The 27,533-nt window shown below is 45.5% G+C and overlaps 1 protein-coding gene across 1 annotated transcript in view; it reads left to right on the top strand.

Annotated features, from left to right (window-relative positions):
- Positions 1 to 3,797: 3,797 nt before the first annotated feature.
- The window catches only part of LOC126093000 (nephrin-like), a 245,731-nt gene continuing 221,995 nt past the window's right edge, over positions 3,798 to 27,533 (top strand). Inside the window, exons 1-3 of the mRNA XM_049908694.1 lie at positions 3,798 to 3,823; positions 3,897 to 4,168; positions 15,240 to 15,350. Of these exons, the coding sequence (XP_049764651.1) occupies positions 3,798 to 3,823; positions 3,897 to 4,168; positions 15,240 to 15,350 (409 nt within the window). The remainder of the gene's footprint in view (positions 3,824 to 3,896; positions 4,169 to 15,239; positions 15,351 to 27,533) is intronic.

The following is a 27,533-nucleotide window of genomic DNA, read 5'->3' as shown; positions in this document are numbered from 1 at the left end:
AAGTTCCCTTGCCGATCTAGGAATGGTAGAACGATGTGTTCGATGACGGTTTGGATGTACCGTGCACTATTCAGTGTCCCCTAAACGATCACCAGTGGTGTACGGCCAGTGTAGAGATCGCTCCCCACACCATGATGCCGGGTGTTGGCCCTGTGTGCCTCGGTCGTATGCAGTCCTGATTGTGGCGCTCACCTGCACGGCGCCAAACACGCATACGACCATCATTGGCACCAAGGCAGAAGCGACTCTCATCGCTGAAGACGACACGTCTCCATTCGTCCCTCCATTCACGCCTGTCGCGACACCACTGGAGGCGGGCTGCACGATGTTGGGGCGTGAGCGGAAGACGGCCTAACGGTGTGCGGGACCGTAGCCCAGCTTCATGGAGACGGTTGCGAATGGTCCTCGCCGATACCCCAGGAGCAACAGTGTCTCTAATTTGCTGGGAAGTGGCGGTGCGGTCCCCTACGGCACTGCGTAGGATCCTACGGTCTTGGCGTGCATCCGTGCGTCGCTGCGGTCCGGTCCCAGGTCGACGGGCACGTGCACCTTCCGCCGACCACTGGCGACAACATCGATGTACTGTGGAGACCTCACGCCCCACGTGTTGAGCAATTCGGCGGTACGTCCACCCGGCCTCCCGCATGCCCACTATACGCCCTCGCTCAAAGTCCGTCAACTGCACATACGGTTCACGTCCACGCTGTCGCGGCATGCTACCAGTGTTAAAGACTGCGATGGAGCTCCGTATGCCACGGCAAACTGGCTGACACTGACGGCGGCGGTGCACAAATGCTGCGCAGCTAGCGCCATTCGACGGCCAACACCGCGGTTCCTGGTGTGTCCGCTGTGCCGTGCGTGTGATCATTGCTTGTACAGCCCTCTCGCAGTGTCCGGAGCAAGTATGGTGGGTCTGACACACCGGTGTCAATGTGTTCTTTTTTCCATTTCCAGGAGTGTAAAAAGTAAAGTGGGCTCCTGATAAGACTGTATCATCTCTCCGCGATGAAGGATACGGGATCTTACGATTTGTTCATATGCATCGCTTTCTAGTTTACGGCAACTCACAGGCTATTTATATTTTCAGAAAATCAGTTTTCCATCCCATCGCTCTTGGACTGTGTCAGGATAATTTGAGAGACACTCAATGGACGTGACAGTTCTCGTTTGGGACCTCGTAGAGGCGGACCTCTACTGGACGTCTCTGTGACGGCATAGAGCAGAGCCTCCATTCAATCCCGGAAGATGTCGCCGTCCTGCACGTCAGTTTACACGATTTCAAAAAAAGTATATCCCTTATACTCAAACATATAAAGTCTTTGTTCACATATTATTAAAGGAAATATAGAAATTAAAACGGAAATGCCTGTGCTTAAAAATCATATAATAAATTTAATAGGAAACAGTGCTTCATTATAACAAACACTGATGTCAGAAGAATGCAGAGTCTCTTTACACACTCAAAAAATTTTTATTACAATAAAAATTGCTCCAGTTCTGACCGTTCTTGGTTAGGTATTGATGGAGCTTGATATATGTTATGGGTCTCGATGGTTGCCCAACGTCTTCATTGTCTGCTGGATCCTAGGACGCAATGTTTCGCCAGCTTCAGGGCAAATCCGGGTTGTACATTTTACTGGGTGGTTGTGGATTTCTTGCATTTATTATTTGTGCATAACCAATACTACAATCCCTGTGGAAATAGTCTTCTAGTCTTCAACAGAGCAGAAGTAGTTGCCAAATATAAAATACATCAACCCAGTCTTTAAATTACACTACATTACCTCAACATTATGTATTATTTTTAAAATGCATCATCGTCACCCTTGTTTACTAAAATTACGCTAACAAAAGTCTCTAAGAGTGCAGCTTAAGCTTTTGGATTATTTTAAGGCGGAACATGTTTATGTCATGTCATGTGCTAAAGTACGAAATCGTTCCGTTTGAAAACGGCCGTAACGCCGAAATTGCGGTAAATCAAGTACTTTTGATACATAAAACGCAACAGCTGTCTCGCTCAAAATGTTAATACGACTATAAACTGCAAAATAAATAAATAAATAAATAAAATAAAATAAAATTAAAAAAAACCAACGTCACATCTAAAAGTCGCTTATAGGCTAAGTTGTAGAAAATATGTGCACTCGTGTATCTGTCTCTTTTCTTTAATAGTACTGTATCACTGAAGAAAGCGATCGTTGTTTTATAGCCACATTTTTAGTGTTCACAGGTCCCACGGACGGATGAAAATCAACAGTGTCGCATGCCCTCACTTCACTACACACTAAAAAGAGGTTTGGAAATTTGCTGACAGGGAACATTACACCACAACCCTCCTTTCCCTTCAGCCATAAATGCAAAGGGGAAATTGTCAATAGCGCTCAGTGTAGAGGGATGGCCACCCATCCAAGTACTGGCGTCTCCAGATCGTGCCTAACTTCAATGATCTGATCGGGACAAAAGTATCAACCGCGGCAAGGCCATTGACTCCTGACTATACTCTTCTCCATAACCGTCTTCCTCCATTCTGTGTCTATATTTGATAATGATAACTGTAGGCTTCAACTGTCCTACCAGGATGATGTTTTTAACTTTGCTCCCGGTCTTTCTCGTTCTTTTTAAGCTGCTTATTTTCATCTTATCGTTTCCATTTCTAAGCGATCTAAGTACTACTGCACTCTTAGAATTTCTGTATTTCTTTCTTCCGCGGAATGAACAAAGCGTCACAGCAGTTTTATATGTCTCCTTACTATATTTCACAATAATTGTATAGGCCTTTTGTCATTGCTTCAGAGAACATCCACTTTGTTCAGTCATTCTTAATTCATTCCAATACTTCCCCCATTTCTTCATTCTCTTGAGTTTCAGGAAATTGCCACTATTTTCTAGGCTGTAAATGGTACTGATATCCTCAATTGGTTTAAAAAATCAGTAAATCGTTGTTAACACTGTAAGTAACCAAAATGTACTACAATTTATATCTTCACAGGTATTTTTCCCTTTGCAAGTGGAATTTCTTTTCGAATATTCTGCTTTGTGTAACTACCCGCTATTTAAACCTTCCAGTCTCTCAAATGCAACGCATTTTGCTTCATATATCGTCAGTTTTCCATTTACGTCAAAGAACCCTAACGAAATGTTCCTGTTCGGTAAAGTCAGTAGCATTCTACCAAAATGCATACGAGTTTTTATTCCACCAAACATTAAAAAATATGTCGGTGGCTCCAGAAATTTACCGATTGTTGTTTTGTAGGGTGGGCAACCACAGCCAAACTTCGACATATTTTCAAAGTAAATTCAGCACTGGCTGTATGAATGATTTTTATTAAATCTGCGACCGGTTTCGCACCACTTATCGGTGCATCCTCAGGCAATCTGTACAAAAAATAACATAATCAGAGCTCATATACACTATTCGATCCACCAGTTCTGAGGTGTAAATTAAACTTTTAAATAGCCAGTTTTTTTAATGAAACAAGAAAGTACTCAAATAGGCTATTTATAACATAGTAACCTTGAACATTTTCACTTCCCACCATTCACGTCCAATATACCGTTATCTGGCTAAAGCGGTAGTTAAAATTTAAAAATCTTTTTTAATTTTTTTTTTTTGAATGATGAGAGCAGCAATGACCTAGAAAATAAACACGAACGACGAAGAGCAGAACATTAATATGAACAAATAGTGGAATTAGGGACACGTCAAAATATCAGAACTTGCACGAAGTTGAGAGGAGCCACGCGGCTGACTGACGGGTTGTGTTACGGTTGTGTTATGATTATCCTCGATTTCAACAATGTCTCGAACTCAGCCAGACAGCACGTGTTGCCCGCGACTCTCAGTGTTGCCTCGGACCTACTGTCAATTCCTTCATCCACACTGCCTGCTTGTGCAGCTTGGGAGAGCTGAGCCGCGCTCGCTGCGCCGACGTTAAGTGGCCGCCCGCCTGCTGTTGCAGCTTCGACGTGCGCGGGCGGCCGCTGAGCCAGGCGACGCACTGGTCGTCTCCCGAGGCGTTCGGGCCGCGCGCCTACTTCCGCACCGTGTCGGAGCCGGCGCAGCTGGTGCTGGAGGACGTGCGCCTGCGGGACGAGGGCGTCTACCGCTGCCGCGTCGACTTCCGCAACACGCCCACGCGCTCCGCCAGGTTCAACCTCACCGTCATAGGTGAGCACACTGCTGGCTTTACATACAGTAAACAAGTAAGCGGAGAACCAGATGTACCGTTGTATAGAGTGAACCCAAGAACATCCACCATGTCGGACGATATTCAACGATATTTTTTATTTTGCTATAAGGGACCCGTGTGTTTGTAAGTGTGTGTATTAAACCAGGGACCTAGAAACGACGGAAAGGCTTCGCCTCACCGTAGCCCTCAGTGGTTCACAACACGACCACATGTCACAGCAGTCCACCCACCCCACCACCGCAACAAATCGAGGTTGGGGTTGGGTTGTTTGCGGGAAGAGACCGAACTGCGAGGTCATCGGCCTCGTCGGATCAGGGAAGGACGGGGAAGGAAGTCCGCCGTGCCCTTTCAGAGGAACCATCCTGGCATTTGCCTGGAGCGATTTAGGGAAATCACAGAAAACCTAAATCAGGATGGCTGGACGCGGGATTGAACCGTCATCCACAAACCCAACACAGGGCTACTGTGCGGTTCGGCCCCCAGTGGAGCCCCCCCCCCCCCCCCCCACCCCGGCCCTGGAACGTCTCATACCACTCGAGTGTAACCCCCAATGTTTGTGTCGTAGAGTAATTATGGTGTACGCGTACATTGTGACAGTGTTTGCTCAGTGTAATTGAGACGGAATAAGGGGAATCAGTCCGAATTCGCCGAGGTAGATACAAAACCGCCTTAAAAACCATCCACAGGCTGGCTAGCACACCGGACCACTACACTAATCAGCTGGGCGGATTCCTGCTGGGTACCGGCACGCCATCCCGCTCGGGAAGCAGCGCATGAGACCGCGCGGCTTGCCAGGCGGGCTAGGGGTCAATGTTATCCAGTTACCTTTCTTTAGCCCGCCAGGTTGGCCGTGCGGTCTAACGCACGGCTTTCCGGGTGGGAAGGAGCGCCGGTCCCAGGCACGAATCCGCCCGGCGGATTTGTATCGAGGTCCGTTGAGTCGGCCAGTCTGTGGATGGTTTTTAGGCGGTTTTCCATCTGCCTCGGCAAATGCGGGCTTGATCCCCTTATTCCGTCTCAGCTACACTATGTCGGCGATTGCTACGCAAACAAGTTCTCCACGTACGTTTACACCACCATTATTCTACCACGCAAACATAGGGGTTACACTCGTCTGGTGTGAGGCGTTCCCTGGGGTCCACTGGAGGCCGAACCGCACAATAACCCTGAGTTCGGTGAAGGGCGGCGGAGGTGTGAAGTGGACTGCGGTAGTCGTCGTGGGATTGCGGACCACTGCGGCTGCGGCGGGGACGGAGCCTCTCCGTCGTTTCTAGGTCCGTGGTTAACATAACATAACATAACATAACATACCTTTATTTCCGCGACATACACTGATAACAGTGAAAAAGTCTAATATACAATTACTGCAGTAGCTGTAGCGATGCTGGCTGGTAACTGCCACATAGTCACACAAGGGTAGCAGGGTAGCCGCCTGGCCATCAGGGAATGGGTAATGTGATGTCCGTGGCGACGTCGAAGACAGTGAATACTCTCAGAAAATAAACTGCTCTTATTAGCAGCACATTCTAAACAGTGAAATCAACCAGTGCCCGAGTATAGAAATTGTTGAGGCAGTCGACTGAAATACTTGCAGCAGCACGGGTGGGCAGCCTTGCTGAGGTAACTGGTATCAATATAGCTCCGCAGCGGAGAGGTGGTGAGCAGCAAGTGTTTCCAGAATGAAGTTTTCACTCTGTAGCGGGGTGTGTGCAGATATGGAACTTCCTGGCAGATTAAAACTGTGTGTCGGACCGAGACTCGATCTCGGGACCTTTGCCTTTCACGGGCAAGTGCTCTACCGGCTGAGCTACATCAGTGCATATTCCGCTGCAGAGTGAAAATTTCATTATGGAAACATCCCCAAGGCTGTGGGTGAGCCATGTCTGCGCAGTATCCTTCCTTCCAGCAGTGCTAGTTCTGCAAGGTACGCAGGAGAGCTTTCGTGAAGTTTGGAAGGTAGGAGACGAGGTACTTGCAGAACTGAAGCTGTGGTGTCGGGTCGTGAGTCGTGCTTGGGTAGCTCAGTCGGTAGAGCACTTGCCCGCGAAAGGCAAAGATCCCGAGTTCGAATCAGCGAGTGTTGTCAGCAGCTCGGCAGGCAGCTAACCCGGCTTGGCATGATCTTGCTCGAACCAAGTGATGGAGATCCAGTCGTTAGTTCATTGTGAATGGCCCACCAAGGGGGAAGGGGAGAGGGTCCCATTCGACACCTGAGAGCATTACCCTAGCTGGCTCTAGCAAGCCCGTGAATGCGTGTAGTAGCAGGTACAGACCATGGATGCTACCAGCTGGTGCAAAGATTGCATCAGTGTTGCCGCTGGAGTCAAAGCCACTAACAAAGTTAAACGCAGCACAGTTCCAGCGGTACACATGCTGACATCAAAACTGTCCCTGTTGTCATGAAAAGTTACGTTTGTTCTCACGTAATGGTACGCCTGGAAAGCACTGCCACAGTCACTTTGCGGAATGCAGGATCCTGAGTAGCAGTATTACAGAGCCATGCTGCAAAAGTTCCTAATTTGCAGATTACTATTCCGGTAGCCAAGCCGTTCGATCCGACGTTACAGTAATACGGAGAGATACGAAAGTACTGTGATGTGCCTACTTTCACTGCTGGAACTGTTCAGTTAGCATCCTTGTGCCGTCTTCCAATACATTCCGCGAACCAATTTATGACGTGCAAAGTGGCCAACTATGGATAGTGCTTTGTATTACTGTTAACGTACAACTGACATTGGTGGAAAAAGAAACCGAAGCAGCAGCGAGAAGTTCTGAATCCAAGCTTGAGGGCGAAGAGTAAAGTGATACATTATGGTACAAAAGGCAATTGAAACAATACCCAATGAAACGAACAGCACTGAAACTTTTATTCAAAGAAAACATTTCCACAGAAGTTACCTCGATGTGTCATGGTCCCTTCGGCATTAAGAACGGCTGTACATGGTCCTTAGTAGGGTCTGTGATCAGAATAGTGAGTAACTCATATTCTAAAACGTGGTCCCCTGCTGATGTCAATAAGGCTATCTTGTGATAGAGCGTTGAATTCTTCCACCAGCGTGGTCTTTGGTGCACGTACGCATCTCACATGTGGTCAATGTGATCAACCGCGAATTAACTCGGGGAAGGGAGTGGGTGTGTGTGGGGGGAGGGGGGGGCGACGTATAAGCCAGTCCATTCACCGCATATCTTCTTGTCCCAAGTGCTCTTACACCTGCTCAATTCGTTGCAGTCTCCCATTGTCTTCCATTAAAAAGAAGTCGGAGTCAAAAACACCCTGAAAAGACACACTTGGCGAAGGAGTACAGTGTCACAATAAGATCGACCAGTGAGTGTATAGTGTTCAAATATTTGGAGGTCAGTATGCCCATGTCATATTATGCCTCCCCACAACGCAACACCAGGACCACCAAAACGATCATATTCGACAATGTTTCTGTGTGAAAAAAATGTCTCCACCTCTCGCCATATAAAGATAGGTACAGAATGAATGGATTGAGGGGAGAATGATTACATGCGTGTATGTACGCTGCAATTAGTCTGATCTTTTCTACGGGAGGAGGGGGAGATTGTAGTATACATTACGTTCCTTACTCAGTGGTGCTTCTTAAAACTTTATGAGGAGGCTTTCGATAGACAGTTGTCAGTGATACAGCGCTGCCATTTCAAGTTTTCCATTCTTCTCCTGACGATTTCCTGTGAGTCGAAACTACCTGTGATCATTCATGTTACCTTTCTTTGTATTTAGTATCCCCTGTTAATCCTATATGGAATCATTCCACACGTTTCAGCGACAACGTAATATGAGCCGCACAACTAATTTTCAGCTTAACACAAAAGTTTTCTGAGTAGCTGACGGTGTCATAACGTAAAAAAGGATACGTAGCTTCTCATATTGTGTCGCGGAACGATACTCAGAAACCTTTTATGTCAATGACTCTGCCTCCGGAAGCCTGTGGAATTACATTTCTCGGCAGTCTCATTTCTAGACATTGCATTTTGCCAGTGTGCTACCAATTAAGTCGACGATCTAATTTACCTACAACTTTGCGTGTATCATCATCCCATTTCACATCCCTAGAAATTGCTTCACTGTGTTAGGTGTAAGAGCTGATTTATTCCCGCTGCCACTCATTAATATTGTAGCAACACTATACTACGTTTTCATGAACTTTGAAGTTCACAGTTTCACATTTTTGGACGCGTGCAACAATTTCCCAATAATTACACGACTTTGAAACCTTCCAGTAACGTGACGGAATATTCTGAGAGTCTTCTATACATAATACTGTATTATAGTTGACTGCATCACCTGTCAAAAGTTTATTGTTACTGTACATGCACCCTGCCGAGTCGTTAGTATTTAATATGAACAACACGTGTCCCAGCCGGCCGGTGTGGCCAAGCGGCTCTAGGCGCTTCAGTCTGGAACCGCGCGACCGCTACGGTCGCAGGTTCGAATCCTGCATCGGGCATGGATGTGTGTGATGTCCTTTGGTTAGTTAGGTTTAAGTAGTTCTAAGTTCTAGGGGACTGATGACCTCAGAAGTGAAGTTCCATAGTGCTCAGAGTCATTTGAACCACGTGTCCCACCACACTCTCCTGGAGAACGCCAGCATGGTGCTTCCTCCCTAGAATTCCTTAATCCAACCACAAATATCGTTTGATAGTACGGTTCTACTTTTGTTTATACGTTTGTACTGATTCAAATGAGTTTCTGAAGCCAATAAATACTAAATCTCTCTTATAACCTTGATCCATGTCCTTCTTTATAATATGTGACAAAAGACTGAGTCGGATTTCACATCATCCATGTTTCCGAAATCCTTGCTGATTGGCAAGTAGGGGGTCATTCTGTTGGAGGTATCTCATTCCGTTTGAGCTCAGAATGTGTTTTAACATTCCGCAGCAGTTGTATGTCAGTGAGATTGGATAATAGGTTTGTGGATCGCTTCTGTTATCTTGTAGATGGATGTGTCCATTGCTTTCTTCCAACTAGGGGACACACCTTTTTCTTCGAATGACGTACGGTAAATTACAGTTGCAAGCTGGAAATTCAGTACAGAAGATGATAGAGGTTCCATCGGGTCTCGGACCCTCGTCCAATTTTACCGACTTCAGCTGTTTGTCAAAGTCACTGACCCTAAGGTCTAAATCGTCATATTTGAGGTGGAGCGAAGCTAAATTTGATCTCTACCTCTAGTTCCTCGTTTGTAACGGAACATTTAACAAGGAGCTCACAATTTTTTATTTTGCTTTGCTTACTCCAGTATTAGTTCCTGTGTCATCTGTGTGTGTCTGGACACTGACTTAGGTGCTACTGACACCCTGTCCACAATAACTTAATTTCTTCTGGTTCTGTGACTGTCTTTCGGTAAGAGCGAGATTTGATAAACGTTGAAGTCTATACGCATTCTCTATACAATGGCCAGATCATCTCTATCTACTGCTGTACGATTTTTCTACACACCTGATGTGCAGTAGCCATTGTTTGGTTAGATGTTTCTTGCAGCGACTGTGTTCTATGGAGGCCCCCCCCCCCCCCCTGTCAGGATCCTAATAGGTGTTCGGAAATTCCCGTCCCAAACTTGCAGCACTTTTAAAGGAGAGTGAGTAAATATTTTGAATTGGAACCTATGTCCTGAAACGTACCGTTCCTATGCTGCATCCAGTTGAAAAGTGTTGGTAACGCGATCGCTTTTACAAGTAATTGATTAACCGTGACCCAGTACATCACTAGTCTTACAGATCTCCTTGTTAAAACTCAAAAAACTGCTCATTCATTCGTTGACTGGTTCTCTTTAACTTGATGCGGTACGGCATCTTGCAAAACGGGTTTGCGGCGTCTCTTTCGACCACTACAGTCACGCCTGCTTATGGTGAAGATATCCTTTCTGGATGCCGTTGCGTAAATGTGGAGAAAAGACTATGTGATGAAGTAAGACGTTGTGACGAACGATCTCGATAAAGGCGACGAGCAGGTCTTCCATTGCCACGCTCTTCGCCATTCAGGAGGATCATGTCGGTATATTGTGCAAATGTACTCAAACATGTTGCTGTAAAACTCACAGATACGCGAATGAGGCTCGAACCAGGTTAGAGAGGTAGTAAAGACGTCAGATGACATCAGCCTCTCGGACTTAAGCACCCACTACAGTAACTACCCTGTCACATACCTGTCTAGCAAACACGTTTTCTAATGGCTGTAGCTCGGAAACGGTACGTTTTCGGACATTGTTTCCTATTCAAAATATTATGTACTCACTCCCTTATACAAGTCCTAGTTGATTAGGTGGACTTCCGAATACGCTATATATCTCCCCAGCGCTTTCTCAATTATTCTTCTAGTTTAGATCTGCAGCAACTGTACATGCTTCTGTCCAGAAGAATATTTTCGAGTTCATGTCATAGGTAATACGTGCACTTAATATGCAGCGGAAATTTTACAACTTATTGCAGAAAAACTATTGACCTATATTAGATATGCTACACTCCATATTTACTGTTCGCAGGACACGGCGGAATGGTGCCATTTCATTGTTGTTTCACACGCTGAACACAATGAAACTTCTGCTAAAAATTAAAAATGTTGTGTTAGCACAGAAGAACCCATCAGCAGTGGGCTTCCTCTAATGATTAAACTCAAATATGAGCTGGAGGGAAGGCAATTTAACTCTCAGTGTAACAATAAAATTCCAGTCACGTCGTGGAAAAACTAAGAACATGTAGCTATTTCCACAGTTTAGAAAATACCTAAAGACATCACAAACTTTGCAAGAAAATACCCAGGTGAAGATAAAACGATGGGTTGTTGTTTGCCCGCTATTGCCAGGCGCTATATCGACGAAGATGTTGATAAATTCGTTCAAGTGTGTGAACCTTACGTAGTGGAATGGAGTTCCCAGGAATGTTGCAAGACAGTTGACTGGTGGCTTCTAATATCGGCAACAGAGAGGGAGGTAAAAACTTTTGATGAATACTAGATATGTTTCAGAGGACGTACGAGTTGTCATGTTCGTCTAGGGGCAAATATGGAGATTACTGGACTGTTTTGCGGCCGTCTATCAAAACATCTAAGAAATGTACAAATGTTGTCATTTCTGTTAATTGAAAATGAGAGACACGATGACAATACGTATAATGAATTCATAATGTCAATTTTTATTTTAGAAAAAGTAGAAATAAAACGTTCAACAGTTAATGAACGATTTCCTACTCTAATGATTACAACCTATCAAATTTATGAAAATTTTGTATGATGAGAACGGATGGGCTCGTAAAAAGATTGACCTCACTGGTCATCAGGGCTCACTCAAGGCGTCGGTATCTCGGCGTGAATCACGTTGCCGGCCTGCAGTCAGATCTGCTGCATTGAAATGAAGCAGACACTGCGAATGCTTGTATCGAGCGCCTGCGATGTAGGTCGCCCAACAAACAGCACGAAGCCGCGGGTCACGGGACGTGGCTTGGCGCTGCACCCGTTTCCTTGGTCTCGTTGCGAATCCCCGTATCAGAGGACACACGGCCGGGGGTTCCCTTCGCCACGGAGGATCTCCGCGGCCCGGAATCCAATTTGGCTGTCGGCTCCTCGCCGCCGCCTCTGGCTGACCCACCACGACACCTTCAGTGGCTGCCATTGCCGCTCCACCTTGGGTCACCAGCTGCTTCTTCCTATTTCAATAGCTATCATTTTTGTTTACTTTCATTCAGTAATATAATAATTTAAGTATTACATCATACGAACAGTAATATTTTTGATGGGATACAATAAAGAAAGAAAATGTAGTAAGGTATTGTTTGGCTTGAGGTATCCCGAGGCATAGGTAGAGCCGCCTAACAGAACAGACTTTCCTTCCCGCAATGGATGTGCGTAGAGCGTGGTGGCCCTATAATGATGAGAGATGGGAGAGGGTGAAAACAAGTGCGACACCGTAGTCTGCTCCTCTCCTATATGACCAAGCGGGTGACCGAGCTTAAAGTCAACACACGAGACATGTAACCCTATCACTAGCTCCATATATCCTCACTACATGAAACAATACGAGTCTGGAATTTAATCCAGGATAGTGACGTATATCTGGTGATGAGGCACTTCATGTCACCACCTCTCCTCCCCTTTCCGGGAAAGTACTTGTGGTCAAAATTTCTTCCGACGACGTAGTTCCGGCCACCCAAGCGTAGATCACCGACATTAAATGTGGAGGGGGGTTGTGATACGATGGGTTGCTAACAAACTTCAAGTTTGTAATCGTGACCTTCTGACACAAGCTTACCATGTGCCTAGTGCTAACTGGGAGACGTCGAACGTACTAGTTCAATACCTACTCCCGGAATAGCACACGAACTTTTTTTTTGGTTCGATTTGTTTGCTAATATCTTCTGGATGCTACGGTCGTCTATAAATTTACCTTGGAGAACAGTTCCTTCTATTCAGTCCCAGTTAATAATCTTCTTCACCGTTCTCGGGTCCTATTTCCCCAAGATTTCGTGAATTAGCTGAAAAAAGAACTAACTTCTCCCTTCAAGTAACGTAATACCTTCATAACCAAAGTATCATCGTTTCAACCAGGTACTCTCAAATTAACCATTAAAAATAGAAAGTACTTTACAATGAACACCAGGCTCCTCTTTCTCTATGTTCCGTATACCGTAGAGTAAGTCAGTTACATTTTAAATAACGTTTATTACTAATACAGGCTCTTTGGCGGGCCACCATAACTCCTTCCATCAACGGCTGACGACGTCCGTTCACCACTCATGCCCACCACGGTAGGTGCAACTCCTGCGTAAATTCTTTGCTCTGCACAAACAGAAGCCGACAGAGTTTGGTTCCACTCTAGGTCAATTAACTTCAACTAATAGTTTTCCTCTCCATATTCACGTGAGTATCTTAAGGGCGTAACATGAAATTTCCTAACAAAGTGTCATGGAACACTACAAGTTGATTAGAAAACAGGACAGAGAAAGTTTATAGCTAGGTGCCATTGTAATGATCTGTACGTGTAGAGCACTAATGTCCAACTTTGTAAGTAACCTTACAACTATAAATTTTCAAAACTTTTTTTCTGTGTGTGGCTGTGTATCCCACATTATATTTACTGCGTTGTTATAGCCCTCCAGTGATGATTTTTGTGGACCGAAACTTGTGTACGCCCAGATTGGTGAACAGTATAGTAGACAGAATATATGTGAAGGATTTTTCACTTGAAGCTTTTATAGAAAAATATGAGTGGGTATACAAACTAGTACTCTTTCGTGGTTTAGAAGATAGCAGGAAAGGAAAACATGAAATGGAAACTTGAGATAACCTGATGATGCCCTGTTCGGGTGAAACGCGTCGTTTTAGAGACAATAAAGACCATTGTGCAACCTAGGACTGTCTTTAAATATTAATTACTGTGTTGCCTAAAAGAGCCAATTTGTAAATCAAACAGTTAAAAATCAAAAAGTTTTAAAGGCGCGAATGAGAAAATCAGACATATACAATTTTAAAAAATATTTAAAAGGCCAATGACCAAATCAGACGTCGAAAACATATATAAAGCGCCAATAATTGAATAAGAAATTGCAGACTTCAAAGTACTTGAAATGCCCGAATAATCAACTCTAGAGCTTTTCATGGATTTACACCTAATAGCGTACACGATTGTAATTACAGAAGTCAAATTAATGCCTTTATTTAGTTGAAACACCAAAAACAGGTTAATAATTGACGAGAATGTCAAGGGCTCACCATGAAACACTTCGTTCAGAGGTTGGTATAAGCATATTTACATTCGGCACCGATCCCAACAGGTCGTCCCACCAGATTTATAAATGTGCACTAAAAGAATTCGGTTTTAGTGATATGAAACAAAGAAACAACGATATTACCATACGTGCTATAGCGTCTTAAAACAATTACATATACTTCAAGTAAAGGCACCTGTGTTGCTTCTTCCGTGCAATGTAATGGTTCTCATAAATCTAGCAAATGAATGTTCCAGTATTCAGTTAACTGCACGGGATCCTTTGGCAGAGTTGCACACAGTACACCGATTGCCAGCTCGTATTGTTATCACAAAACTGTGTACGATAACATCACTTCCGTGATATACAATCTTTAGAGGAAAATTTAAATCGCAAGAAAACACACAAGTTATTGTAGGCACTTCCTTTGAAATCTTAAATGCAAGGAGCACGTAAATCTGGCGTCTTACGCCGCAGAGGTGGTAACCGATTTCTCAATTATATATACCAAAACAGGTACGTAAATGCTGGGGCATTCGAGCTCCCTCGAGCATTATCAAGACTGAGTCACGCAGGTAGTACGTTAAGTCACATTTGATACAACGAAACCCTGTTAAGATGTAATACGGCTAACGGGAGCTGACCATTAACTTCCGCTGTTTGATGATAGTTAATGCCACAACGGTCTCCAGCAAGTACAACTCGTTGACGAAGTTTCGTAAGAAAATTACGACCTGGGTCACCGCATTGAAACGCTCCAAACCAGCAACGAAAGTACCACGAAGGAACCGAGGAGCATATATTCGGCGATCCATCACAAAGCCACCCCAAAACAGGAATACCTGCCACCTTTCCAAGTTGGAACTTGTCGCTCTGCCGGGAAATCTTTCTTGCGCACCGTTCACCGCGCACCGCCCTTCGCGTCCTCTCGCGGTGTTCCAAGGGCACTTCCGGTACTCTAAGGCAAGCACCGCCACTATCTTAGTACCATGTCGATACAAATGTATCAGCACCTTACTTCGCAGTTTCCATATAACCGACTCGCACGTAAACACCACTTAACAGCTTGATTGACGTCAGGGTCGTAGAGTCACAAAGCCGCCTGGTACTATTATTACAGCAAGTACTGTGCTTTAAAGCGATCTGTGTTCTATTTTGAAACGGTGACTGTTATTTCGGCTGGTGATCTTAAACTATCTGTTAGAAGCACATGCACTGTAAGCCCCACGTTGATCCCTTGTGACACTCACGAGTTCTTAGCAGCATCACGCCGTTACCTGTGACAGTGTGGCCAACCTTGCCGTTGCTGTTGTGTGCCCGCAGTGCTGCCCGAGGCGCCGCAGGTGCTGGACCGGCTGGGCCGCCGCCTCAACGCGACGCTAGGCCCGCTGCTCGAGGGCGACGACATCGTGCTCACGTGCCGCGTGCTCGGCGGTGAGTAGCTCTCCGTCTCCTGCCTGCTGCGCGCTGCACCATTAGAACACAGCCCCTACCAATTAACGTGGTGCTAAAATGAGTGGGTGAGTAAAATACACTGCTGGCCATTAAAATTGCTACACCAAGAAGAAGTGCAGATGATAAACGAGTATTCATTGGATACGTATATTATACTAGAACTGACAAGTGATTACATTTTCACGCAATTTGGGTACTTAGATCCTAAGAGATCAGTACCCAGAACAACCACCTCTGGCCGTAATAACGGCATTGATACGCCTGGGCATTGAGTCACACAGAGCTTGGATGGCGTGTACAGGTACAGCTGCCCATGCAGCTTCAAACCGATACCACAGTTCATCAAGAGTAGTGACTGGCGTATTGTGACGAACCAGTTGCTCGGCCACCATTCACCAGACGTTTTCAGTTGGTGAGGGATCTGGAGAATGTGCTGGCCAGGTCAGCAGTCGAACATTTTCTGTATCCAGAAAGGCCCGTACAGGACCTGCAACATGCGGTCGTGCATTATCCTGCTGAAATGTATGGTTTCGCAGGGATCGAATGAAGAGTGGAACCACGGGTCGTAACACATCTGAAATGTAATATCCACTGTTCAAAGTGCCGTCAATGCGAAAAAGAGGTGACCGAGACGTGTAACCAACGGCACCCCATACCATCACGCCGGGTGATACGCCAGTATGGCGATGACAAATACACGCTTCCAATGTGCGTTCACCGTGCTGTGCTGTAAACAGAACCTGGATTCATCCGAAAAAAAAATGACGTTTTGCCATTCATGCACCCAGGTTCGTCGTTGAGTACACCATCGCGGGCGATCCTGTCTGTGATGCAGCGTCAAGGGTAACCGCAGCTATTGTCTGCGAGCTGATAGTCCATGCTGCTGCAAACGTCGTCGAACTGTTCGTGCAGATGGTTGTTGTCTTGATAACGTCGCCATTTGTTGAGTCAGGGATCGAGACGTGGCTGCAGTTACAGCCATGCGGATAAGCTGCCTGTCATCTCGACTGCTAGTGATACGAGGCCGTTGAGATCCAGCACGGCGTTCCGTATTACCCTCCTGAACCCACCGATTCCATATTCTGCTAACAGTCATTGGATCTCGGCCAACGCGAGCAGCAATGTCGCGATACGATAAACCGCAATCGCGATAGGCTACAATCCGACCTTTATCAAAGTCGGAAACGTGATGGTACGCATTTCTCCTCCTTACACGAGGCATCACAACAACGTTTCACCAGACAACGCCGGTCAACTGCTGTTGATGTACGATAAATCGGTTGGAAACTTTACTCATTTCAACACGTTGTAGGTGTCGCCACCGGCGCCAACCTTGTGTGAATGCTCTGAAAAGCTAATCATTTGCATATCACAGCGTCTTCATCCTGTCGGTTATATTTCACGTCTGTAGCACGTCATCTTCGTGTTATAGCAATTTTAATGGCCAGTAATGTATGTGTGTCATGAACCGTTACAGCATACCTGGAGAACTTTCAGTGTGACGTGGTGGGAGCAACACGCGGAAAAACCGTTGAGCAGACAAAAATGAAGTAAAACAGATTATGCACGATGCTGTGTGTAGTATAGAAAAACTAAGGAGCTAATATTGATGTGACATAGATAAAGAGAAAGGATGGGGTCAAAACAAGTTTCTAAACTGTCAGCATGTAACGATATTTCATGGGAATTGTGTGAAAACGTACTTAATCTCTGACTCGTCTTTGAAAACATGGTTTTCGGCGTGCTTTCTTTTCTGCGGTATCGGCCGCGATCCGGTTGCCGCAGTTTCAAATACGCGCGCCGCCAATTACGTCACCGCGTTTCCTATAGCCGCCACCGGGCAGGAGAGCGCTGCCTGCCACGACCAGTTCCACCGCTGCCAAAGAGATGCGAGCATGCCATCTCCAGAGGAGATGGACGCGCCCATCTAGAAAGAGTTTTAACTGAGTTTAACGAAGGCGATGTTGGCCTGATATATTCGACGATGCCCTTTGGCTACACTGACTAAAGGATCCATGATCCATCTAAAAAATACTAAATTCAGATAACCTGAAGATGCCTAAATAAGGTGAAACGCGTAGTTGAAAAATAAAAACTAAAATTGCAACCAAGACTGTTTTTAACCAATACTGTTAAGCATTGGTTTGCTGTATGCCACATATGGATTGGAAGAATTTCTTTACTATTTTATGTTAGATGAAGAATTCTCTGCTAATGAACACCATCTGTTCCTCGCTCTCGTATCCACTGAAGAACCACACAGCGTGCAAAGGAAGACACATTGTTGTGATCTTCAGTCCAAGGACTGGTTTGATGCGGCTCTCAGTGCTACTCTATCCTGTGCAACCTTCTTCATCTCCGAGTAACTACTGCAACCTACATCCTTCTGAATCTGCTTACTGTATTCGTCTCGTGGCCTTCTTCTATGACTTTTACCCCCCCTCCCCCCCCCCTCCCCCACTGCCGGCCCCGCGTTTCCCTCAAGTACTAAATGGGTGATCCGTTGATGACTCAGAATGTGTCCTATCAACCGATCCCTCCTTCTAGTCAGCTTGTGCCACATGTTTCCCTTCTCCACAATTCCATTCAGTACCTCCTCATTAGTTACTTGATTTACCCATCTAATCTTGAGCATTCTTCTGTAGCACCACATTTCAAAAACTTCTTTTCTCTTCTTGTCTAAGTTGCTTATTGTCCCTGTTTCACTTCCATACATGACTGCACATCATAGATAAACTTCCAGGAAAGTTTTCTTGACACTTAAATCTGTACGCGATATTAACAAATTTCTCTTCTTCAGGAATGCCTTTCTTGCCATTGCTATCTACGTTTTATATCATCCATGCTTCGACCATCACGAGTTATTTTGCTTCTCGAAAAGGAAAACTCATCTACTACTGTAAGTGTCTCTTTTCCTAACTCCATCCCCTCAGGATCATTTGATGTAATTCAGTTATATTCCATTATCCTCGTTTTGCTTTTCTTAATTTGCTTCTTATATCCTCCTTTCCAGACGCTGTCCATTCCGTTTAATTTCTCTTCCAAGTCCTTTACCCTCTGTGACAAAATTACGATGTCATCAGCAAACCTTGAAGTTTTTATTTCTTCTCCCTGGACTTTAAGTCCTACACCAAATTTTTCTTTTGTTTTCTTTACTGCCTGCCCAGTATATATATTAAATAACGTGGGGAATAGGCTACAACCCTGTCTCACTCCTTTCTCAACCACTGCGTTGCTTTCCTGCCCTTCGATTCTTACAACAGCCATCTGGTTTCTGTCAATATTGGTAATAGCCTTTCGCTTCCTGTATTTTATCCCTGCCACCTTTAGAATTTGAAAGAGCCTGTTCTATCCAGAACTGTCAAACGCTTTCTCTAAGACTACAAATGCTATAAACGTAGGTTTTCCTTTCCTTAACTTATCTTCTGTAAGTAGGGTCGGTATTGCCTCGCGTGTTCCTACTTTCTCCTGAATCCAAACTGAACTTCCCCAAGGTCGGGTTCTACCAGGTTTTGCATTCCTCTGTGAAGGATACGTATTAGTATTTTTCACCCGTGATTTATTGAACTGATAGCTCGGTAATTTTCACATCTCAGCACCTGCTTTCTTTTGAACAGGTATTATTACATTCTTCTCGAAGTCTGAGAGTATTTCGCGTGTCACGTACATCTTGCTCACCAGATGTAAGAGTTTTGTCAAGGCTGGCTCTCCCAAGGCTATCAGTGATTGTAACGGAATGTCCCTGGGCCTAGTTTCGACTTAAATCTTTCAGTTCTTTGTCAAATTCTTCACGAATTATCATATCTTCCTTCTCATATTTATCTACGCCATTTCCATAATGTTGCCCTCAAATATATATCCCTTGTCTCTGTATATTCCTTCCACCTTCTTTCGCTTATTTATTTAGGACTGGTTTTCCATCTGAGCTCTTAATATTCCTACTGGTGGTTCTCTTTTCTCCAAAGGTTACTTTACTTTTCCTGTACGTTGCATCTATCTAACCCCTAGTGATACATGCTTCTACATCCTTACATTTGTTCTCTAGGGAGTCCTGCGTACCCGTTTTTCACTTCCAGTCGATCTCATTTTTAGAAATTTGTTTTCCCTTTCACCTGCTTCATTTATTGCATTTTTATATTTTCTGCTGTCATCAATTCAATATCTCTTGTGCTACCCAAAGGTTTCTACTGGCTCTCGTCTTTTTACATACTTGATCCTCGGCTTCCTTCACTATTTCATCTCTCAAAGCTACCCATTCTTCTTCTGCTGTATTCCTTTCCCCTGTTCTCGTTAATCGTTCCCTAATGCTCTGTTTTAAACTCTCTACCACCTCTGGTTCTTTCAGTTTATCGAGATTCCATCTCCTTAAAATCCCGTCTTTTTGTAGTTTATTCAGTTTTAATCTGCAATTTACAACCATTAATTTCTGGTCAGAGTCCACATCTACCCCTGGAAAAGTCTTACAATTTAAAACCTGGTTCCGAAATCCCTGTCTTATTATTATATAATCAGTCTGAAACCTTCCGGCGTGTCCAGGTGTTTTGCACGTATGAAGCCTCCTTACATAGTTCTTATATCAAGTGTTAGCTATGATTAAATTATGCTCTGTGCAAAATTCTACCAGAGGGCTTCTTCTTTCATTCCTTTCCCCTTCGTCCACATTCACCTACTATTTTTCTTGCTCTTAACATAACATTTTCTAAATTCTTGAGATTCCTAGTAAAAAAATAGTAACTGTAATGAGCAGAATATCAACCAGAATAAGAGACAGAAGTAATAACAAAAATCACAACCAGAGCAACAACGCAGTGTTTGGGGTGAGTAAACCTGAACAAAATAGAGTGTGTTCTGTACGGACAAGTTACTCTGTAACTACAACATATGATCTGAAGATGGGCAGCTAGCCCGAAACCGGTAATTGAAAATAAAGAATAGCGATCGAAGACTCAAACTCCATATTTTCCATATTTTAAAATAGAGAGAGTTAAGTGGACTAACAAAACACAGATGCCTCTTCGAAGTAGGACTGCAAACGAAGCTTCGAGCCTCTGCGTTGAGGGATTAGTGGAAGAGACAGGGCCCCACTCGACTGCCGCTAAATAAGAGAACGGTAGGATCCGGCGAGCAGTTGTGGAGGGGGAAGCACTCAGTTGAGCTGAAAGACTCGCGAGCCGCTGTTTGCCAGCTCTGGTCTGAAGAGCTGTAAAGATTAGTACACGGTGAGTTCAGTTATAAGGGAACGAAGTTATGATTTAGTTTAAGGAAAAGAAAGAAGATCGAAAGAAAGAAAGATTACAGCTTAACGTTCTGTCCACATGGAGATAATTAACTAGACTAGAATAACTGAACAAGAGAAATCGAGTCACGAAATTTTGATTTCAGGTATTAAAAAGTGTATCTGTTCAAAACTTCTGGTATTTTATTGTGTATGACTGCGCGACGCACCATCATCAGCTCGAAACGCACAGCAGAATTTGTTGAATAGATAATTACTCTACCACCGACACTACTCTCTTCAGTACGGGCAGTTTGTCATTAACAGCATTAGCGGGACATAGCCCATTACTGCATTAGCAAAAGAGGATTGTGTTGCTGTTAAGATGGAAAAATATTGAGTGGATTGTGCGATCGTGAAGCTGGTGATGGTGAGACATTAAGCTTCTGGAGTGCTGTTCTGTTGCATCCAGAGCAGTTGTCTGCTTTATTCGCTTTTTCACTTGTCATATAATGTACTAGACTGCAGTACAGTTCGTTTCTGACCAAAAACACATCCTGTCTCCTGTGACAATTGACAGGTGCATGTGAAAGTTACTTCGTATGGTTTTGTTGGCTGGCAGACCCCGGAGGCCAGGATCAACCTCCTCACTGCATAATGTGTCTTTGTCCTAAGCAAAAAATGTCACTGTTCCTTTGCTAAGAGTGAGAGTTGTCTCTGTAAGAGTGTTTGATACGTGTTGGTGACTGTAATGGGTGTGTTTAGTGTTGTGTCACGTTTTTGTTGGATGAAGGTGATGAGAGGAGGAAGAGGGTGAAAACCGGTGATGCACAATGCCTGCTACTCTCGAATAGCTCTAAAGAGGTCGCCGAGCTTGGCGTCCCCATCCGACGGACGGATCACCAGCAACAGTGGCATATGATCTCACTTGATAAGACCCTGTGGAGAGGTGTGGACACGGGCCCAAAGTCTGGTGATCAGAAACGTTACGTCATCACTCCTCCTTCCCTTTGCCGTAAAGACAAAGGGAAAGCAGCATCCGGTGTACACAGGAGGTTACAAGTACGCTTAACTTCGGTATTCTGACGAGAACTGGTGTATTCAGCGAGTTGCGGCCGTTGACATATTAGTCTGTAAAATTCATAGGGGGACATAGCGACGGAGCTCAGACTGCGTCAGATTTGACATGTGGTTCTACGAATTATGAATGAAGATTTAAAAAATCAGGATGATTATTGCAAGTATCTTAGACTGCTGTTTGTTGATTCTTAATTTCTGGTACAATTAGCATGTAATAAATTATTAATATATTACAAAAAGTCTGTTTCCATGACTTGAGCTTGATTCGCAGCATACTATATGAGGTCTAGCTATATGATGAGGGTTTTTCTAGTGTTTTAAGATGACAGACCGATGATTGCAGTGGCTCGTTACAGCTGATTCCTTAGGTTTCCTTCTGAACAGTTTCTTTAAAAACAATGTTTTCATGTAATTTATTGTAGACTAACTGCACCTTGCCACGGTTTGCTGTTACTCAGTCTGCTTAAATGGAAAAAAAGAGAAAACACACTTTCTAATACGTATGAAAATCGCATATACGTCCTAATATCCTTCTCTTCCTATGTCCCGTTCCTCCTTTTTTTGTTCATCTATTTCTTATTTCCCCCCCTCTCTGTCCATCACCTCCGCTTCTCTTTCTGTCCATCTTCTCCACACACCCCTCTCTCTCCATCTCCTCCTGCCCCCTTTCTCCATCAACCTTCTCCATCTCGTTTTCTGTGTCCATTTCCTCTTACCCACGCGTCCATCTGCCCTTCACGCTCTCTCTGACCTTAAGCTTTCTGTATTGTTATTTCAGATTCATATTCCGTAGTAGCATTCTAATTATAAACCAGTAAGCCTTAAACAGAAACTATCCTGTTTGATAACAACGTTTCACTATTGCATATACGGAAAAATCGCAACACCTAAACATTAATAATGAACGAAATTACTGAATATGTTTTTCTAGGTAACGTATTTCAGTGGTCAACATTGCAAGATCACACGTTAATGTAAGCGCGAAAAGCTATTGCAAATATGAAATGCTAGTACATTAGTAGCCGGTGTAAGCGACAGAATGTTGAATGCAAGTATACAGACGTGCATGCGTTGTGTTTTACAGGTCCAGGATGTTAGTTTGTGGGAAGATTTATGCTGTTTCTGGATGACGCTGGAGTTGTCTCGGATGATGTGCCAAATGTGCTAGATTGGAGACAGACCTGGTGATCGAGCAGGCCAACGCAACATGTCGATACGCTGTAGAGCATGTTGGGTTACACCAGAGGTATCCAGGCAAGCACTATGCGTTGAAAAACGACCCCTGGAATGCTGTTCATGAATAGCAGCACAACGGGTCGAATCACCAGACTGACGTACGGATTTGAAGGCGGGGTGCGTGGGATACCCGCGAGTGCTCCAACTGTCATACGAAATAACACACTAGGGCATAATTCCAGGCGTCAATCCAGTTGTTTGTAGCATCCAGGCATGTTGGTTGCAGGCTCTCAGCTGTCCTCCTTCTAAACGACACACGGCCATCAATGGCACCGAGGCAGATCAACTTTAATCAGAAAACGCAACAGACCTTCACCCTGCCCAGAATGAGCTCTTGTAGTCTCCAATGAAGTCGCAATTGGCAGTGGTTTGGGGTCCGGGCGTGTGATTCGGAGCTGTCCAGTCCTTGAAGTAATCGGTTTGTAATAGTAAGTTGTGTGACTGTGGGACCAACTGGTGCTCAGATTGCTGCTGTAGATGCAATACGATGCGCCAAAACAATGTGCCAAACCTGCTGGCCTTCCGTCTCGGTAGTGGTATGTGGAGGACCGGAGCCCGGTCATCTTGCTACCGTAGATTCTTGTGACTGCCCCTGCCATTAATCATACTTACTGTCTACATTCGTGAGAAATATTTTTGCAGACCACAGAAGGAACAGCCAGCTTTTAAGTCCGCACGCGTCCAAAACTCTCATCCACTGGAATAGCAGACGAAGCCAGAATATGAATCACACTCCAATCATACCACGTATTGCCACCGAAGCTAGTTCAAGAACACCGTATATCAGTTAAGTCCTCTGCATCACAAAATGTTAGCCTTCTACACAAACTGCAATATGGGACACAGTTAAATTGTTACATTTTCGAAGCCTCGTAATTGTCTCACATTGTGACGCGGAAGTTCGAAAATGCCTACAGTCTTTCTCTTTAATGGTGCCAAACCGTGGCTCTCTGCAACTTGAGCCTCAGGTTCAAATGGTTCAAACGACTCTGAGCACAATGGAGCTCAACATCTGAGGTCATTAGTCCCCTAGAACTTAGAACTACTTAAACCTAACTAACCTAAGGACATCACACACATCCATGTCCGAGGCAGGATTCGAACCTGCGACCGTAGTGGTCACGCGGTTCCAGACTGAAGCGCCTAGAACCGCTCGGCCACACTGGCCGGCGAGCCTCAGGTTCCTTTGTGGTGTAATTTGTGTTAATGACGTCACATTGGCACCAAATTTCACCACAATTTTGCCGAGCGCCATCATTGATGCGTCGCACGATGAGAAGGTCGTCACACCCCATCTTACCCATAAATAATTACCAATATTTCAAACAAACGCTCAGAATCGATACGAAAAGGTCTCACTGGGTGGCATAAAGGGCGTCATTTGGAACCACCCCTCCCCTCTGGGCGTTGGTTCTCACATATTACGCAGTCGAAAACGTGCAATTCGCAGTCTTATGATCAACAGGACGACGTTTTTGACAGTCTTTAACACTGCTAATATCCGTGGGGGAATCAGACCTTCTCTTATGGATATTGTGGGCCAGCGACGGCACTGAAAGTGGCTGTACCTCTTTCGAGTGTAGCGCGACCATAATTTTTTCTGTGGTGAACGTCGCGGAACCATTAGCGACCGTTCAGAACCATTCGACCTAGTCTCGACCTAATCAGAAACTGCAAAGGGCGTTTATGCCTCTACAGCACTCCTATTTCGCACCCTCCTGTCACGTGATCTCGGGGAAGGGGGCGGGGTACCACGAGCGCGAAAAGAAGAATGCAAACTTTTCCTCTAAGAAAACCAAGCCAACCGTTTCTACACACGTCAACTGTGTGGTGGCAGGCCGCTGTGGTTAGCGGTTCTAGGCGCTTCAGTCCGGAATCGCGCTGCTGCTACGGACGCAGGTTCGAATCCTGCCTCGGTCATGGATGTGTATGATGTCCTTAGGTTAGTTAGGTTTAAGTAGATCTAAGTCTAGGGGACTGATGACCTCAGATGTTAAAAAACCATAGCGCTCAGAGCCATTTGAACTGAGTGGTGCTACGTCGCTGAACTAGCGCCAGCTGGCAACATGTGCAAGGTGACAATTATTGAACTACACGAAAAAAACGTAAGTTAGTTACAAACTACGGCGTGCACACAATTTATTCAGTATTTAAACATCACTACAGATATTCGGATTTAGGTTATGACATGATCGATATGCCTGCCACCATTGGCTATGATGTGGCACAGACCAATAGCGAAATTCTGCTTGACCCGCTGAAGTGTCGGAACATCGATGCTGTCGACGACCTCCTGAACAGATGTTTTCAGCAATGGTTTTGGGGTTATTGCTGTACACCTCGTCTTTAATATAGCCACACAAAAGGGAGTAGCATGTGTTCAGATCCGAAGAATATGGCGACCAATCGAGGCCCAGCTCAGTGGTCTCTGAGTACCCCAGAACCAGAATGCGTCCCAAAAGTGCTCCTCCAGGACATCAAACGCTCTCCTACTCCGATGGGGTGCTCCGTCTTGTCTTGCCCATGATCCACATACTGTCGTAATCATGGTCACTTTGCATAATGGAGATCAAATCATCTTCCAAATCCTTTAGATACCGTTCGATAGTCCATCAAGGAATATCGCAGCCATTATTCCGTGACTGGACATTGCACACCACACAGTCACCAGTTGAGGGTGAAAAGACTTTGTGATCGCGAAATGCGGTTTCTCAGTCCCCCAAATGCACCAATTTTGCTTGTTGACGAACCCGTACAAATGAAAATGCCCGACAACACCAAGGCGCGTGTAGAAGAGCTTACTAATTCCCATCTTGCCCCGCGGCCAACCGTGCAGTCTGAACCTCCTAAAACGCAAACCCATTAGAAGTTATGACGATTTTATTTCATACAGTTCAATAATTGTCACGCTGTAAAAGCTAACGGATTTTCAAAAGGTACGGCATTCACGCCAGCGCCTAGGAAGCAGTAAATGGCCGTATCTGTGTAGATACACTCCTGGAAATGGAAAAAAGAACACATTGACACCGGTGTGTCAGACCCACCATACTTGCTCCGGACACTGCGAGAGGGCTGTACAAGCAATGATCACACGCACGGCACAGCGGACACACCAGGAACCGCGGTGTTGGCCGTCGAATGGCGCTAGCTGCGCAGCATTTGTGCACCGCCGCCGTCAGTGTCAGCCAGTTTGCCGTGGCATACGGAGCTCCATCGCAGTCTTTAACACTGGTAGCATGCCGCGACAGCGTGGACGTGAACCGTATGTGCAGTTGACGGACTTTGAGCGAGGGCGTATAGTGGGCGTGCGGGAGGCCGGGTGGACGTACCGCCGAATTGCTCAACACGTGGGGCGTGAGGTCTCCACAGTACATCGATGTTGTCGCCAGTGGTCGGCGGAAGGTGCACGTGCCCGTCGACCTGGGACCGGACCGCAGCGACGCACGGATGCACGCCAAGACCGTAGGATCCTACGCAGTGCCGTAGGGGACCGCACCGCCACTTCCCAGCAAATTAGGGGCACTGTTGCTCCTGGGGTATCGGCGAGGACCATTCGCAACCGTCTCCATGAAGCTGGGCTACGGTCCCGCACACCGTTAGGCCGTCTTCCGCTCACGCCCCAACATCGTGCAGCCCGCCTCCAGTGGTGTCGCGACAGGCGTGAATGGAGGGACGAATGGAGACGTGTCGTCTTCAGCGATGAGAGTCGCTTCTGCCTTGGTGCCAATGATGGTCGTATGCGTGTTTGGCGCCGTGCAGGTGAGCGCCACAATCAGGACTGCATACGACCGAGGCACACAGGGCCAACACCCGGCATCATGGTGTGGGGAGCGATCTCCTACACTGGCCGTACACCACTGGTGATCGTCGAGGGGACACTGAATAGTGCACGGTACATCCAAACCGTCATCGAACCCATCGTTCTACCATTCCTAGACCGGCAAGGGAACTTGCTGTTCCAACAGGACAATGCACGTCCGCATGTATCCCGTGCCACCCAACGTGCTCTAGAAGGTGTAAGTCAACTACCCCGGCCAACAAGATCTCCGGATCTGTCCCCCATTGAGCATGTTTGGGACTGGATGACGCGTCATCTCACGCGGTCTGCACGTCCAGCACGAACGCTGGTCCAACTGAGGCGCCTGGTGGAAATGGCATGGCAAGCCGTTCCACAGGACTACATCCAGCATCTCTACGATCGTCTCCATGGGAGAATAGCAGCCTGCATTGCTGCGAAAGGTGGATATACACTGTACTAGTGTCGACATTGTGCATGCTCTGTTGCCTGTGTCTATGTGCCTGTGGTTCTGTCAGTGTGCTCATGTGATGTATCTGACCCCAGGAAGGTGTCAATAAAGTTTCCCCTTCCTGGGACAATGAATTCAAGGTGTTCTTATTTCAATTTCCAGGAGTGTACATTTTTAAAGTGCCCAATAAACGTGTGCGGGTGGTGACGAGGGTGTTGCCAAACTGGGGTTCTTAGAGGGAATCTTTGCACTTTTTTCACCCTTGTGCGAATTTTGCGCACCACAGTGATCATGTCACAGAACGGCGTGAAGCACTAGAGCCGAAAAGGCATAAACGCCCTTTACCGATTCGGCTCATGTTCTAATTTCCCCAAATGGTTTTGA

Source organism: Schistocerca cancellata, chromosome 1 (genome assembly GCF_023864275.1).
Source record: "Schistocerca cancellata isolate TAMUIC-IGC-003103 chromosome 1, iqSchCanc2.1, whole genome shotgun sequence".
NCBI classification, from domain to species: domain Eukaryota; kingdom Metazoa; phylum Arthropoda; class Insecta; order Orthoptera; family Acrididae; genus Schistocerca; species Schistocerca cancellata.
The sequence above is the reverse complement of the archived record's forward strand: the minus strand, read 5'-3'. Positions and strand labels throughout refer to the sequence as shown.